General features: G+C 43.0%; 1 protein-coding gene across 2 annotated transcripts in view; it reads right to left on the bottom strand.

Annotated features, from left to right (window-relative positions):
- Positions 1-7885: 7885 nt before the first annotated feature.
- LOC139573619 (death-associated protein kinase 2-like) overlaps positions 7886-18056 on the bottom strand; it is a 13183-nt gene continuing 3012 nt past the window's right edge. The window contains exons 2-12 of one of the 2 annotated variants that reach the window (XM_071397276.1): positions 13040-13171; positions 12542-12763; positions 11592-11730; positions 11287-11416; positions 10383-10431; positions 10231-10257; positions 9816-9968; positions 9658-9703; positions 9375-9464; positions 9052-9138; positions 7886-8707 (exon numbers count right to left, since the gene is read on the bottom strand). In XM_071397276.1, the coding sequence (XP_071253377.1) occupies positions 8627-8707; positions 9052-9138; positions 9375-9464; positions 9658-9703; positions 9816-9968; positions 10231-10257; positions 10383-10431; positions 11287-11416; positions 11592-11730; positions 12542-12763; positions 13040-13101 (1086 nt within the window). In that variant the 5' untranslated portion in view covers positions 13102-13171 and the 3' untranslated portion in view covers positions 7886-8626. The remainder of the gene's footprint in view (positions 8708-9051; positions 9139-9374; positions 9465-9657; positions 9704-9815; positions 9969-10230; positions 10258-10382; positions 10432-11286; positions 11417-11591; positions 11731-12541; positions 12764-13039; positions 13172-18056) is intronic. The other variant, XM_071397277.1, reaches the window with a different exon arrangement.

Here is an 18056-nt window from a genome sequence, read left to right as displayed (position 1 = left end):
GAGGTTGTATATTTAATGAATTCCTTCAACCATGTGTCGTGTATCATGCTTCATGTAATGAGGTTTAGATAACACTGATACAGACTCCAGCCCTGCATGGTACTGTACCGAACCACACCCGTGGTGTAAAGTACTTTAAAGTACTTTTTGGGGTACCTGTACTTTACTATTTATATTTTTTGACAACTTGTACTTTTACATCACTACATTCCTAAAGAAAATATTCTTTATATTCTTGTCACCCAAAAGTACTGGTTACATTTTGAATGTTTAGCAGGACAGGAAAATTGTCCAATTCACACACTTATCAAGAGAACATTCCTAGTGCCTCTGGTCTGGCTGACTCGCTAAACACAAATGTTTTGTTTGTAAATTGTCAGTGTTGGAGTGTGTCCCTGGTTTTCCTTAAATACAAGAAAATTGTGCTGTCTGGTTTGGTAAATATAAGGAATTTGAAATTATTTATACTTTTACAGTTGATACTTAAGTATATTTTAGCAATTACATTTACTTTTGATACTTAAGTATATTTAAAACCCAATACTTTTAGACTTTTACTCAAGTAGTATTTTACTGGGTGACTTTCACTTGAGTCATTGTCTATTACGGTATCTTTACTTTTAGTCAAGTATGACAATTGGGTACTTTTCACCACTGCCCCACACTGAGGACAACCCTCACTGACACACTCACGTGAGGGCGGAGGTGTATGTTTCATGATTAACAACTCATGGTGTAATTGTAACAACATACAGGAACTCAAGTCCTTCTGTTCACCTGACCTAGAATTCCTCACAATCAAATGCCGACCATATTATCTCCCAAGGAAATTCTCCTTGGTTATTGTCACAGCCGTGTATATCTCCCCCTCAAGCAGATACCACGACGGCGCTCAAGAAACTTCACTGGACTTCATGCAAACTGGAAGCCATATATCCTGAGGCTGCATTTATTGTAGCTGGGGATTTTAACAAAGCAAATTTAAGAACAAGGCTACCTACATTCTATTAGCATATTGACTGTAGCACTCGCGCTGGAAAAACATGGGATTACTGCTACTCTACCTTCCACAATGCATACTGCGTATCACAATGCGTATCTGCTTGTATGTGTCGAACTGCTTTGCTTTATCTTGGCCAGGTCGCAATTGTAAATGAGAACGTGTTCTCAATTTGCCTACCTGGTTAAATAAAGGTTAAATAAAAAAATTAAAAAAATACAAGGCCCTCCCCTGCACTCCCTTCGGCAAATCTGACCACAACTCCATTTTGCTCCTCCGTTCCTATAGGCAGAAACTCAAACAGGATGTACCGGTGCTAAGGACTATTCAACACTGGTCTGACCAATCGGAATCCACGCTTCAAGATTGTTTTGATTATGCGGACTGGGACATGTTCCGGGTAGCCTCAGAGAATAATATTGACGTATTCGGTGAGAGAGCTTATAAGGAAGTACATATGAGATGTTGTACCTACTGTGACTATTAAAACCTACCCTAACCATAAACCGTGGATAGATGGCGGCATTCGCGCAATACTGAAAGCGCGAACCACCACATTAAACCATGGAAAGGTGACTGGGAATATGGCCGAATACATACAGTGTAGTTATTCCCTCCGCAAGGCATTCAAACAAGCGAAATGTCAGTATAGAGACAAAGTGGTGTCACAATTCAACGGCTCAGACACGAGACGTATGTGGCAGGGTCTACAGACAATCACGGACTACAAAGGGAAAACCAGCGACGTCGCGGACACCGACGTCTTGCTTTCAGACAAGCTAAACACCTTTGCCCGCTTTGAGGATAACACAGTGCCACCGACACGGCCCGCTACCAAGGACTGTGCTTCTGCGTGGCCGACGTGAGTAAGACATTTAAACGTGTTAACCCTCGCAAGGCTGCCGGCCAAGACGGCATCCCTAGCCATGTCCTCAGAGCATGTGCAGACCAGCTGGCTGGTGTGTTGACGAAGATATTCAATCTCTCCCTATCCCAGTCTGTTGTCCCCACATGCTTCAAGATGGCCACTATTGTTTCTGTACCCGAGAAGGCAAAGGTAACTGAACTAAATGACTATCGCCCCGTAGCACTCACTTCTATTATCATGAAGTGCTTTGAGAGACCAGTCAAGGATCATATCACCTCCACCTTACCTGTCACCCTAGACCCACTTCAATTTGCCTAGTGCCCCAATAGTTCACAGACGATGCAATCGCGATCGCACTGCCTTATCCCATCTGGACAAGAGGAATACCTATGTAAGAATGCTGTTCATTGACTATAGCTCAGCATTCAACACCATAGTACCCTCCAAGCTCATCATTAAGCTTGAGGCCCTGGGTCTCAACCCCGCCCTGTGCAATTGGGTCCTGGACTTCTTGATGGGCCACCCCCAGGTGGTGAAGGTAGGAAACAACATCTCCACTTCGCTGATCCTCAACACTGGGGTCCCACAAGGGTGCGTGCTCAGCCCCCTCCTGTACTCCCTGTTCACCCATGACTGCATGGCAATGCAATCCTCCAACTCAATGACCAAGTTAGCAGACGACACAACAGTAGTAGGCTTGATTACCAACAATGACGAGACAGCCTAAAGGGAGGAGGTGAGGGCACTCGGAGTGTGGTGTCAGGAAAACAACTTCTCACTCAGCATCAACAAAACAAAGGAGATGATCGTGGGCTTCAGGAAAAAGCAGAGGGAGCCACCCCCGATCCACACTGACGGGACAGCAGTGGAGAAGTTGGCAGGTTAAGTTCCTCGGCGTACACATCACGGACAAACTGAAATGGTCCACCCACGCAGACTGTGTGGAGGACCTCAGGAGGCTGAAGAAATTTGGCTTGTCACCTAAAATCCTCACAAACTTTTACAGCTGCACAATTGAGAGCATCCTGTCGGGCTGTATCGCCGCCTGGTACGGCAACTGCACCGCCCACAACCGTAAGGCTCTCCAGAGGTTAGTGAGGTCTGCACAACGCATCACCGGAGGCAAACTACCTGCCCTCCATGACACCTACAGCATCCAATGTCACAGGAAGGCCAAAAAGATCATCAAGGATAACAACCAGCCAAGCCACTACCTGTTCACCCCGCTACCATCCAGAAGGCGAGGTCAGTACAGGTGCATCAAAGCTGGGACCGAGAGACTAAAAAACAGCTTCTATCTCAAGGCCATCAGACTGTTAAAACAGCCTTTACTAACACAGAGAGGCTGTTGCCTACAGACTTGAAATCATTGGCCACTTTTATAAATAGATCACTAGTCACTTTAATAATGTTTACATATCTTGCATTACTCATCTCATATGTATATACACTGTATTTTATACCATCTATTGCATCTTGCCTATGCCGCTCTGTCATTGGTCATCCATATATTTATATGTCTATATTCTTATTTCATTCCTTTACTTAGATTTGTGTGTATTAGGTAGTTGTGGTGGAATTGTTAGATTACATGTTAGATATTGCTGCACTGTAGGAACTAGAAGCACAAGCATTTCACTACACTCGCAATAACATCTGCTAACCATGTGTATGTGACCAATAAAATTTGATTTTATGTGTGTTTGCATGCGTGTGTGCTTGCTCGTGTGTTCTCGTATGTGCTTTCCTGTGTGTTACCGAGTTGAGACTGAAAACAAGAGTGATTAAATATACATGTGCCATTAAGTGATTGAGTGTATTAACAGACAGGTGCCTCCCTCTGCATGGGCTAAAGGTAGGTAACAATGTCACTGTGCCTCTGTGCCTAGCTGCCTTGTCTCCTTCTCCCTATTCATATTTTTGCTCTCTTCCATTTCTCACATTCCTCTTAATTCGTCTGCCTTTTCCACAACTTGTGAGAAAACTATTTTTCTTTTGTCAAACCAAAATGTCTTAAAAGGGATACTTTGGGATCTACTTCCCCAAAGTCAGATGAACTTGTGGATACCATTTCCATGTCTCTGTGTCCATTATTAAGGAAGTTAGAGGTAGTTTTGCAAGACAATGCTAACTAGCATTAGCTGATGACTGGAAGTCTGTGGATATCTGCTTTAAGACAAATCAAATCAAGTTTATTTTATATAGCCCTTCGTACATCAGCTAATATCTCGAAGTGCTGTACAGAAACCCAGCCTAAAACCCCAAACAGCAAGCAATGCAGGTGTAGAAGCACGGTGGCTAGGAAAAACTCCCTAGAAAGGCCAAAACCTAGGAAGAAACCTAGAGAGGAACCAGGCTATGAGGGGTGGCCAGTCCTCTTCTGGCTGTGCCGGGTGGAGATTATAACAGAACATGGCGAAGATGTTCAAATGTTCATAAATGACCAGCATGGTCAAATAATAATCAGGAGTAAATGTCAGTTGGCCTTTCATAGCCGATCATTAAGAGTATCTCTACCGCTCCTGCAGTCTCTAGAGAGTTGAAAACAGCAGGTCTGGGACAGGTAGCACTTAAGGTGAATTGAATGGTTCACTGCCATCTACTGTCTCTCCCCTCTACATACACCATCTCTCTCCTTACCTCCCCCTCTTAGATCTCGACTCCCCTTCCTCCATCGTTCACATTCCTCATCTCTAACCATAGACAGGACTCTTTCCGGGAATGTAAACAGTAGGAGGTGAAACAACAGACATGTCATGTTTCTTTCTGAAGAATGATGTGTCATCCGCTCTTCAAGCCCTCAAACATTTCTCTCTTTAATCCAGCTTTACATTCAGGGTGCTCTAATGCACTCCAATGTTTCTACACAGTTGCTTCACATGGGCAATGTGTTGTACTACCCAGCATCCTTTGAATTCATGGTGTCAATGACTTACATGCCTAATTAAAGGTGAGGCTTATTAACTGGGGTTGCGTCGGCCTATCGGGAACGTACGTACAACCATGCTGAAAATGTCTATGTGACCTTATGTCCATATAAGCTTTTTTTATATATATCTTGAGCGTTCCTGTTGGCCCTGTTCCTCCTTTCACTGTCCTTTTTTTAACTTCAAACATTTGTGGCTGATGAAGAAGCTCCCATCATCCCAACATCCCATCCATCAGTGCCATCAATTGGGAACTTTTTATGACTCCTGTGGCCAACCTAATACTTAACTTGAAAGTATGCAAACACACTTGATATACCTTTAAGGTTTGTCTACCTTTAAATCATTACCTAGCTTCTTCTTACAGACCAACCAGACATGAGTTTATGAGCCATGAAGTCCTTTGGGAAGGATGGGGAGAAACACGTCATGTTACTGTCAATGTTGTTAACACAACTTGAATAAACCAAACTAAAATATCCCAATCAATTTGTTCTTTAAAATACATTTCAGTCAATTTGAGATTTTTTTAAATCAATGTTTCCCTGGTTATACTGTAAATACAGTAGGCTGCCTGTCGTCATACAGTCATCATACTGATAGATGTTATCATGTCTGATAATGGTGTAATTTGAATATTTAAATTGTGTCAAATGAACCATGGTGATGAAATAATTATAATTTCCAACCCATTTTAGAAAAGTATGGTCCCCTTGGTAGGCTGCTACAAAATTATTGGAGAACCTGGCTGGATGCCTTGAATGTCCCATGACTAAATAAACTAGATCACACATTGAAAATACACTGAACAAAAATATAAACTCAACATGTAAAGTGTTGGTCCCATGTTTCATGAGCTGAAATAAAATATCCCAGAAATGTTCCATACGCACAAAAGCTTATTTCTCTAAAATGTTGTGCACAAATTATTTACATCCCTGTTAGTGAGCATTTCTCCTGCCAAGATAATCAATCCACCTGACAGATGTGGCATATGAAGAAGCTGATTAAACAGCATGAACATTACACAGGTGCACCTTGTGCTGGGGACAATAAAAGGCCACTAAAATATGGATTTCACATGACTGGGAATACATATATGCATCTGGTGGTCATGGATACCTTAAAAAGAAGTAGGGGCGTAGATCAGAAAACCAGTCAGTATTTGGTGTGACCACCATTTGCCAGCAAGGCACATCTGCTTCACATAGAGTTGATCAGGCTGTTGATTGTGGAATGTTGTCCCACTCCTCTTCAATGGCTGTACGAAGTTGCTGGATATTGGTGGGAACTGGAACACGCTGATGTACACATCGATCCAGAGCATCCCAAACGTGCTCAATGGGTGACATGTCTGGTGATTATGCAGGCCATGGAAAAACTGGGACATTTTCAGCTTCCAGGAATTGTGTACAGATCCTTGTGATATGGGGCCATGCATTGTCATGCTCAAACATGAGGTGATGGCGACGGATGAATGGCATGACAACGGGCCTCAAGATCTTGTCACGGTATCTCTCTGCATTCAAATTGCCATTGATAAAATGCAATTGTTTTCATTGTCCGTAGCTTATGCCTGTCCATACCATAACCCAACCGCCACCATGGGGCACTCTTTTCACAATGTTGACATCAGCAAACCACTCGCCCACACGACGCCATACATGTGGTCTGCGGTTGTGAGGCCGGTTGGACGTACTGCCAAATTCTCTAAAACAATGTTGGAGGTGGCTTATGGTAGAGAATTGAACATTCAAATGCCTGTCAGCAGCTTGGGTGGACATTCTTGCAGTCAGCATGCAAATTGCATGCTCCCAAAACTTGAGACATCTGTGGCATTGTGTTGTGTGACAAAACTGCATAGATTAGGGCCTAATGAATTTATTTAAATTGACTGATTTCCTTATATGAACTGTAACTCAGTAAATTGTTGCATGCCGAGTTTATTTTTTGTTCAGTATACATACATAGACTTTTTAATAGACATTTAGTTCATGGTCAGGTAAAAAATGTATAAATTACTTGCAAATGACTCACCGGTTTGGTGGCTGCACCTGCTGCGATAGCCAACTTTCCAACCAGCGCGCAGATGTAATGATTGTCCTGTGCTTTTCACGTCTTCTCACGGTTTAGTCGGAAAAACTACAGTATAATAGCCGTTTTAATTATAGGTTAACCACAGTCTTCCTGATATGTTTTTTACATTTAACTTTGTCCAATTAATAAAAATAAATGCAGACCATCCGAATTCCTCAAACGTCTACAGGTAAAGTGTCATGTGTCACTTGATCTCGAGAAGGAAACCCGTTTGACGTTTTGTTTGTCTCGCTCTGTGTACGAGTCGCCACTCCCACGATAATGCTTGGCAAGCCCTAAGTGTGTAGCCTGTTAGCCTGTTACTCCGTTTCGCTAGACATTTCGCTAGACATGGCTGTTTGCGCATCTCCTCTCACCTGTATGTACTATATGTGTGGGTGTTCATGCTTACGAATTACACATATACTGAACACGTATTATATTATGCACTTTTACTTCAATTTTAATGGTTGCCTAATTCCAAACTCACCTCTCTTGCATGCTCGAGTGCGTCTGTTGGTGAGTCCTCTATGGCAACGGGCATGTGTTCTGTAGGATGCACATTGGAAGGAGAGAGGGCATGGGCAGATTCAGGAATTTACAGTGTGTGAAAGCTCTTTATTTCCTTGGCCCCCTCTCTCCAAGAATGCTGCTGACTCCTTGGATCCTGCTCATCTTGGAAGTGCCAACTATTCAACCCCGTTTCAAAACCGCCATACCCTTGTATAAACCCAGAGGAAAATGGCAACAATTCCCCACCCTTTGATAAGAATATGAGGTTGACAGCCTGGAAACAATTTAGAACATTTAGAATAAGAACTGAAAGACTGAAGTTTGTAGGCCTCACTTCTTCTAATCCGTTTGTCTGTTACAATGAACGTTTACAATGATTGTGATGTTAACTATAGGTTCGCAGTGGTCAAGTAAGATACAGGTTGCAGTTCACTGACTATCTTGACCTCATGGTTCAAATATGGTAACATCATGTGCCACAGAAACTGATAACTCAACCAGTACAAGTAGTCTGCTGTCTTTAAAAAATTGTGGGCTTTCAAAGTAACAAACGTATATACTGTAATAGCTTTAACATCATAGACTAACATTTTCTTATTCACCATCACAGAATTCACAAAACATGGTTGTTGTCAGTATTAAACTCTCATTATTATATATAAAAAAACAAGCCTACACAATGTTATAAAGTAGCCTTCCCTTTCAAAAACAACTATAAATTTGACCTTTGACATAAGCCAAAGATAGTTGAAATGTTCAATAAAGTATATCTAAGATGAAGTTTGATAAGGCTTTTAACCACATAATATTGTAAGGTATAATAATTGCAATTGAGGTTAGCTATAAGTGTGACAAACTCTATCCCGTGCACCATCAAACCTAAACAAATGTTTTGGCATTTTCAGAAAATAAATGTGTCAAACTTAAAAGGCACAGGCAAATACATAAAAGGCACAGGCAAATACTAGGTCAAATGGGGGTGAAGTGTAACAGAAGCAGTTTGCTAAACTACAGTGGTTTTATCAGGAACCGTGTCTGAGACATTAAGATTCAACTCTGTGGACTAACACTGGCTTTAGGCACCTGCACATCACGGGTTCGTTACTCGTATTGTGATTGGTACATCACAGGTTCGTTACTCGTATTGTGATTGGTACACTCACAAAAGGCTTCTCTCCATTTCCCCATGGTGGGATGGATAGAGGTGGTCTGAGGCTGTGTTAGTGACCCCAGTGGTCTTATTTAGGAACTGCTGCTGAGTCTGCGGCGAATGAGAGAAGCAGGCTTGGTCTCCGTGTCCTCCTGGTCGCTCTCACACTGCCTCTGACAAGGGGACGACAATTGCAGAGATATTCAGACATAAGCATATCAACAGCCTCATCGATATGTTGATATTGAGAGTATAATAAAGGGATTTATAACAGTTCAAATAAAGGGATTGTAACATTATGATGAAATATGTGTGCAATATTTCATTGTAGTTTTCCTGTTTTTCTTCTTTCCCTGGCATATAATTGATTAGTATATTACGATTGATTAAAATTGGTGTTATTGATGGCCCAGACAGTACACACAGCTAGTTATATAGGTCTTAGTCAGACTTTGAGAACAGGGCAGAAGCCAGCATGTCCCCTGGTCTAGACCCAGTCCTTTCTGCTCTCTCTTACCAGTTCTGGGTCCTCCTGGGACCTGCTTTTACACTGCAACTGCAGGCGAAATAATCTGTTACACGCCCACACCATGTTATACGACATCTACAGAGAGAGAGGGGGGGGGGGATTTAAAAAGGGTATGAAAAGAGAAGGTGTCCATAGGAAAGCAGGACTTTGGAAAGAAAAAGGCAAATATGATGCAATACAATGTCCGGACCAGCAGGTGTCGGGCTCTCACCAATATTGTAGGACTACTGCTGCACACCAATGCAGATACAGGGTAGGAGAAAAGAAGAGGAAGCTACTTTGGAATATTGAGATGCACCACTGGGCCTCACCTTCCATTTCCTTTTGGCGTTGAACTTCTTGAAGCTTTTCATGTTGATGGACGATCGACTTCTGTTATCCGCCTGTTTGCGCGTGAGGGGCTGATAAACAAGGAATGAACGTGATATTGTAATAGACGCTTTAGCCTTTATCCAAAGTGACATGCAGTTCAAAGCTTTTCAGTGTGAATCATACTCACAACTTAAGCTTTCCTACTCAAACCTTATAATGTGCTTATGTTGGGTTTATGTATTGAAGTTACCCCAATCAAATCACAATTCTCTCTTCTCTCACCTTGATCCAAGGGTGTACTAGACATTCATCCGCTGTCATTCTCTCTCTGTAGGAGGGACACACATCATTAAGTAATAGATTGTTGCATAGTATACAGAGGTTATAGACAATAACCATATCAATTAAACTAATAAATGAATGAGTGATCGTTTGTTTACATTGGGTCTTTGACCAGCAGTTTCTCAATAAAGTCTTTGGCCATGGTGCTGGTCTGGTTGAAATAGTTCTCTTCAAAATCATAGATCATCCCCACAATGTTCTTTAGTGTCTCCTCATCATTATCTCCTTGAAAGGGGGACAAACCACTCAACCTGTAGAATAGGGGGGTATTAGAGAATATGTGTAGCTACCAGAGGAGGCTGGTGGGCGGAGCTATATGAGGACAGGCTCATTGTAATGGCTGCAATGTAATAAATTGCATTGGAGTCAAACGTGGTTTCATGTTTGATACCTTTCCATTTATTTCATTACAGATATTAAAATTAGCCGGTCCTCCTATAGCTCCTCCCACCAACCTCCACTGGTAGCTATGGTATGTAAATTTCAAATTGTCCACTTGTTTTGCATACTCACAATATGTAGGTTATCACACCAATACTCCTGGAGATGAAAGAGAAGAGAGATATGAGTGACTTTGTGTGCACAAAACTTTTTACCCTGACAGTCAAGGCAGCTGGGACATTTTGTTTTGTTTTTCTAATGAATAATATTTTAGTAATGGTTACCAAATGTCGGCTGCCTCGCTCAGGGGTTCGTAGTTAATCACCTCAGGGGCTGGGAAGAAAACGGAAATGGAGAAGGGGGAGAGCGAAAGAGAGAAAGGGAGAGATAATGAGATACACATAACACAATCCAGGCTTATCCAGAAAAACAGAGTGTGTGTAAGAGAGGAAAAGAACAGATAGTAAGAGAGAGATCTTTTGTAAGGACCTGAGAATACAATAGAGGAGAGTGTAACTTCCTTTTGTCACAACAGTCACTGTGTCATTGTGTTAGGAAACACTGGGTGATGCTAACACTGCTGTTGCACAACATAATGGCATTCTCTAACGATGTTAAATGCTCTAAGGCCGTCATTGTAAATAAGAATTTGTTCTCAACTGACTTGCCTAGTTAAATAAAGGTTAAATAAATAAAAAATATAAATAAATCCTAAAATCTTACAGTAAAACACATGAAAATGGGCAACTAGTTGGGGAATGAGTGGGTTATGGTAGAACCCATGGCCCGACAATAATACCCATGCAACACTTAAAGTAATCATTCCGTTACACTCTTTGTGTTGGCGACTCAGGTTGCATCACGCATTTCATGTCTGTTGAAACTTCTCACCTAGTCACACGTCTCTCTCACTACCCCCAGCTCCCCACCACACGCTCTGATGTCACATCCTGTCCACAACCACACTACTACCCCTTGGAAACTGTCTCCATGGAAACCTCAGCACCTTTCTAGAGGCTCATGCTAAATAAAAACTAAAACAGACAGGAAGATACACTGTACACACATCAAACATACACACCATAATCACACACTAACAAAATGCTCACACAACATGACACACATACTGACTGACACAATTTCCACCAAACAAACACAGACAGTAAACATGTGGAATGTTCCACTTACAGATGTACTGTGGGGTCCCAGATAGGCTCCTGTACTCCTCTCCCTGTTTGAAGCGATGGGCCAGTCCAAAGTCAATGATCTTGATGTGGGGGTGTGGAATCGTCTTGTCAGCCAGCATGATGTTCTCTGGCTAAATGGAAAACAGAGAGCATTGCACACACAATGCGAAATCCTGATGGAATGAAAAACAGCCCAAATGGGTTTGGTCAAGGGGCAACAGAGTCAGGAAACGGGAGGCCCGTCCCACCTAATTCATGGTACAGGGAAGCACTGCGTTCTATCAGCTCTATTCCTGTGTGTCTCACCTTGAGGTCAAAGTGGGCAATGTTCTTAGTGTGCATAAAGCCCACTCCCATGAGGATCTGCTTCAAGAACTCTATGGCCTCCTCCTCAGACAGGCTCTCCTTCTCTGCTATGAAATCAAACAGCTCCCCACCACTGATACTAGAGCAGAGGGGGGGGGGGGGGGGGGCAGTGAGAAAGAAGTGGTAGAAAAAAGGAGATAGAATTAAGTAGAAGTTTGTCAGGGCAATATCTTCATCACATACAGATGTAGGATCTTAATTTGATCACCCTGTTGCAGGAGACATTTAGAACTTGTAATATATTTGAGGTTTAAAAGGCTTCTGAAGTTTGTATTTTCTACTTTGAAATTTCAGACTTGATTTTCCCTTAAGAATAATGTATCAACCCCTACACAAATGTCAATTAATTATAATCCACATAATAATTCAAATTTCCTGTTGCTGCAGGATTATTTCCCTGCTGTAACAAACTGGCTCAAATTAAGATCCTACATCTGTCGACTTATAATAACTAGACCAAGTTATAAAAATGGCATCGCATTCATTCCTATTAAAGTTACTCGAAAGTGAATCAGCCTAAAAGTTTGCTTCAAGATCTTTTATTCATGAACTCTTGTTTCCTGGAGTGCAGCACCAGTTTGGTTGCAGTTGTGAGTGTGTCTGTATTTGGGGGGGCTATTGTTCAGTTATATTAATAGGCTTTGGGTTATCTGTCTGGCCTGGACTATTAGATCAATGCTAGTAATGACAGGAGGATTAGATGGGCTGACGGGACCAAGTGCTTCTCATTGTGTTCCCATTAAACAGGGTGGGAGTTAGAGTTGTGCTCCACACAACTATTTCCATCCCACCTGCTGTGGGCTGAGGGGGAAGACAGACAGACAGACAGACAGATAGACATAGACCAGCAGAGGTCTCCCCCTCTCTCCATCTGTCCCCACTTGACTCACAGCTCCACGATGAGCACCACCTCGGCGCGACTCTCAAACACGTCCTTGAGGGCCATGACGTTGGCGTGCTGCAGGCTCTGCAGTATCTCCACCTCCGTCTCCACACTCTTCTTCTCCAGGCCCAGGCGGCTACTAGCGCTCCGACGCAGCTTCAGGAACTTCCCCGCCCAGTGGACCCCGGACGCCCGCTCCAGCACCGCACGCACTTGCCCAAAGTGACCACTAGAGGGGGGCAGAGAGGGATGATATCGTAGGGAACTTTTGCATTGAGCTCTATATTACGCTGAACTACTCCTGTGATGCTAATAGGCCTAAAGCGTGTTTGAATGTGAGATGAGAGAGAGTAACAGAGAGGGGCATTGCACCTTTCTAGTACTATTTACTTAGCAGTGTATTCCTAGAATTATATGTAAATTAAGTTCAATTCAAATCAATTCAAATGAACATCAATTAATGTCTAGTGCTGTTCCATTCTCTACTCCAAACCTTCTCACTCACCTGCCAAGAACCTCTCCAATCTCATAGTAGTCCTCCACATTCTGCAGCTTAATCTGAGCCATGGTCTTGCTCTTTTTCCCTCTTTCCCCCCCTCACACTCTTTTTCTGGTTGTTTTCCAGAGCTACTGCACTCTGTAGAAGTGAGGGAAGAAAGAGGGATGACAGAATAGATGTGGAAGGTAAACTAAAATGTATTTCAAATATAGAAGCAAGTAAGTCACCAGACAGCATCAGGAACCATGGAAGAATTCCGGGACAATAAACAGAACTCTGTGTAGATAGAATTATGACAAGCGTATAGCAGCAGATAAACTATAAACTAATGGAAACAAACATGGACATAAATTGAAAAAGGCACACACACGCACACCAACCCACACAACCATGGTCGCTGGCAGATGTTTTGGGTTGGCATAGGGGGAGGGGGGTTTGGAGCGATTTTTTAAAATGTATTTATCATCATCCCTACTTTGCGCAACTATGCACACAAGAAAACAGCCAACCCCCATGATTTGTATCACGTTACAGTTTTTTCAATCACTTTGATGACATTTTCCCAAGTATGTCACAACGGTTAGTACACAACTCAAAACAGATCCTCAAAAAGGCAGTTGTTTCAAAACTCTAAGCACTTTTTCAATTGACTTGATTCAATACTTAGTGCTGAAGATTTGAACTGTAGCACGATTGAAATCTAGTCCACAATTCAATTTGTATTGTGAAAGTTCAGCGCCATTGAAATTGATAGGTCATTTCTGATTGAGGCGACATATGCAGCGTTTACCGTGAATGCAGTCTCCCCGAACGCGGGAACAGTGCCTTTAAATTTAAATCACGCTATAGCAATTTGATCGCACATTGGGATAGAAATCAAGGACATTTTCAGTAAATGTTTATGGGTAGTGCCAGTGAATTGCCTAATGTGAAAACAGTGTAATATACATTACTGTAGCATATTACATTCAAAGAACAATTTGCATCTTGCATTTTTTTCTATTAGATCAACTGTTAGTTAAAACAACTACATTGAGAAGATATCATGGTGTGTTTTGGTGATTAAATCAATGTTCTCATGGTATTTCACAGTAAAATTACATTTTGGATCAATGGTTGTGTGGTGAAAGTCTACAAACTAAAATGAATACAAAATAAAAGGTTTTGAATATAAGATTAGCTGTGTTACAAGTCTTACCAGTTTGGAGTTTTTTACTAAGAGTTTAGAAAATTCACCATATACTTGTGAAAAGAGCACCAAAGCGATTGAAGAAAAAAAACGGTCAATTGACAACTACACCTCTTCCTTGCATTTCATGTGTGTGTTTGATGGTCAGTCTTGCACGAACACTGATAACTGGGACAAAAGCAGCCACTGACTGCGCCCTTATCCGGATGTTTTATATAGAACAGACATTTTCTGCTGTGTGTCTGTATATATGTGTGTGTGTGTGTGTTTGATGACATCACCTTGCATGAGGTATGGAAGTTGTTTATGAATGGTAGTGGTTAATAGAGATGTTATTACATCACGTTAATCAATGCTGAACAAATGTTCCACTACGGCTTGTTAATTTAGCAACAAAAATCAAATAATTATTCTTTACACACAACCACCCAACCACCAACACACATCCTTCCCTGCTGATGCTGGAGCACAAAGGCATGCTCTGTATCTGTAAATATTTACATGTCACCGGAAATAGCATTCATTTATCAGTGAACGCCCCAATGTGCTGTCAGCACACACACACCAACTAGCCAGGGGCCAAAGTGTTCTGCTTAACCACAACACAGATGAGAATACTTCTGTGAAAAAGAGAAAGACAGAGAGGTGTGTCCATATGCCCTGTGCATGTACAGTATGTGGCCTGTATGCAGGGCCTAGGGGTTTCTACTGTGTATGAGTGATGCATGGCATGATAACGGGTTCCAATCAATAGTCGGATAATAAATCAATGTACTCCTCACACTCAGTCATGGCAAGTTCTATCACCACATATCAAATCAAATTGTATTTGTCACATGTGCTGAATACAACTGGTGTAGACTTTACCATGAAATGCTTGCTTATGAGCACTTCCCAACGATGCAGAGTTTAAAGATATTAATAATAACTAAATAGTAACACAAGAGGAAGAAAAGAAAATACACAAGAATGGAGCTATATACAGGGAGTACCAGTACCAGATCAATGTGGAGCTATATACAGGGAGTACCAGTACCAGTACCAGATCAATGTGGAGCTATATACAGGGAGTACCAGTACCAGATCAATGTGGAGCTATATACAGGGAGTACCAGTACCAGATCAATGTGGAGCTATATACAGGGAGTACCAGTACCAGATCAATGTGGAGCTATATACAGGGAGTACCAGTACCAGATCAATGTACAGTAGCAGAGCGAACAGTCTATGGCATTTCGGGCCTTCCTCTGACACCGCCTGATATAAAGGTCCTGGATGGCAGGGAGCTCAGCCCCAGTGATGTACTGGGCTGTTCACACCACCCTCTGTAGCGCTTTGCTGTCATTTACATACCAAGCGGTGATGCAGCCAGTCAAGATGCTCTCGATGGTGCAGCTGTAGAACTTTTTGAGGATCCGAGGGCCCATGACAAATCTTTTCTGCCTCCTGAGGGGGAAGAGGCGCTGCCGTGCCCTCTTCACGACTGTGGGGTGTGGACCATGTTAAGTCATTAATGATGTGGACGCCAAGGAACTTGAAGCTCTCGACCCGCTCTACAACAGCCCTGTTGATGTGGATGGGGGCGTGCTCTCCCCTCTTTCTCCTAAAGTCCATGATCAGCTCCTTGGTCTTACTGAAGTTGAGGGAGAGGTTGTTGTCGTGGCACCACACTGGTAAGTCTCTGACCTCCTCCCTGTAGGGTGACTCATCGCCATCTGTCATCAGGCCTACCACCGTCGTGTCGTCAGCAAACTTGATGATGGTGTTCAAGTCGTGCGTGGCCACACAGTCGTGGGTGAACAGGGAGTACAGGAGGGGACTAAGCACACAGCCCTGGGGGGGCCCTGTGTTGAGGGTCATCGTGGCGGAGGTGTTGTTGCCTACCCTCACAACCTGGGGCCGGCCCGTCAGGAAGTCCAGGATCCAGTTGCAGAGGGACGGGTTCAGTTCCAGGGTCCCTAACTTGGTGATAAGCTTGGAGGGGACTATGGTGTTGAACGCTGAGCTGTAGTCTAGGAACAGCATTCTCACATAGTTATTTCCCCCTTTGTCCAGGTGGGAGAGGTCAGTGTGAAGTGCAGTGTGAAGTGTGATCTGTTGGGGCAGTATACGAATTGGAGCGGGTCTAGGGAGTCTGGGATGTTGTTGATGTGTGTCATGACCAGCCTTTCAAAGCACTTCATAATTACAGTCATTTAGGCAATGGGGGTCAGCTTGAAACATGTTGGGATTACAGACTGGGATAAAGAGATATTGAAAATGTCTGTGAAGACGCTTGCTAGCTGGTTTTCGCATGATTGGAGAACGCGCCCTGGTATTATGTCTGGCAGGCGGCCTTGTGATTGTTAACCCCGTGCTCACATGGGTCATGGAGAGCAAGATCACACAGTAATCCTAAAAACAGGGGCTTTCATGCAAGGCACCATGTTATATTCCCTCGAAGCGAGCATAAAAGGCATTTCGCTTGTTTGTGAGTTCTGCATCGCTGGGCAACTCATTGCTGAATTTCCCGTTGTAATCCATTATCGTCAACAAGCCCTGCCACATAAAATGAGAGTTGGACCTGGTGTAATAGGATTCCTACTATATTGTTCTTTTGCATGTTTGATGTCTTGTCAGAGGTCGTATCGGCCTTTCTTGTATGCGTCCATGTCCGTGTCCCGTTCCTTGTAAGCGGTAACTCTGGCCTTTAGCCCAGTGAGAATATTGCCTGTAATTCAGCGCCCCCAAACACCTTCCTGCGGCTATGGGCTTGTCTGTCTATGTGTGTGTATCTGCGTGTTGTGTGTGTGAGCTCGCACCTGTGCGTTTATCTGTCTAAATGTCTGTCTGACGATATGCATTGATGCAAATTGGGGAAAATATGGTAAAAAAACAGTCTGTGTGGTGTACATGCATGTGTGAAATGACAACGTGTCTGTATGTGTGCTAGTTTGAAAAGAGAAGAGTCTGTGATGACAGGGTGTTTGTGTCTTTGTTGCAAGACAATGGCAGGACATGTGACATGTTGTAACGTCTGCTTCCAACTCACACTCTCAAACGCGTAGATCCCCTGAAAGCAGCTCACTTTCCAGCCCACTTTCCAGCTCACACTCTCAAACACCTAGATCCCCTGAGCGCAGCTCACTCTCCACATCCCAATCACCTGAATTCTGATCACCTGTTGTGTCATTATCACACACTATTTAGTTCAGTTCTTTGCACTTTATCATTGTGAAGTGTTGTTTGTTTTGTGACACACTTCTAGTCGGAGCTCTGTTTTTCCCGTAATGTAATCCTCCTGTGTATGATAGTTTTTGCCTGCCTCACTAACGATACCTTTTGCCTATTCCCTGCCTGTACCTTAGCCTATCGGATTTCCTGTTATCAACCTATTGCCTGATCTCCCGGACTACGTTACTAGCCTTTTCCCTGCCTGTCTGTTGCCTTGTTGGACCCCTTGTGTATGACCTTCTGCCTGCCCCTGGACCCAGCTACCTGCCTTTACAATAAACACCTGCTGCGCCGTGCACTTGAAACCAGCTCTCTGTCTCCCCTCGTATTCATTACACATGTATACAGTACCTGTCAAAAGTTTGGACTCATTCAAAGGTTTTTCTTTATTTTTACTATTTCCTCAATTGTAGAATAATAGTGAATATATCAAAACTATGAAATAACACATGGAATCATCTAGGCCAATTGTGCGCCACCCTATGGCACTCCCAATCACGGCTGGTTGTGATACAGCCTGGATTCAAATCAGGGTGTCTGTAGTGACGCCTCAAGCACTAAGATTCAGTGCCTTAGACGGCTGCGCACCCGGGAGCCCAAAAATGTGTTAAACAAATCAAA

The sequence above is a fragment of the Salvelinus alpinus genome, chromosome 4, assembly GCF_045679555.1.
Source record: "Salvelinus alpinus chromosome 4, SLU_Salpinus.1, whole genome shotgun sequence".
In the NCBI taxonomy this organism is placed as follows: Eukaryota; Metazoa; Chordata; class Actinopteri; order Salmoniformes; family Salmonidae; genus Salvelinus; species Salvelinus alpinus.
This window is presented reverse-complemented; position numbering and strand designations above follow the sequence as displayed.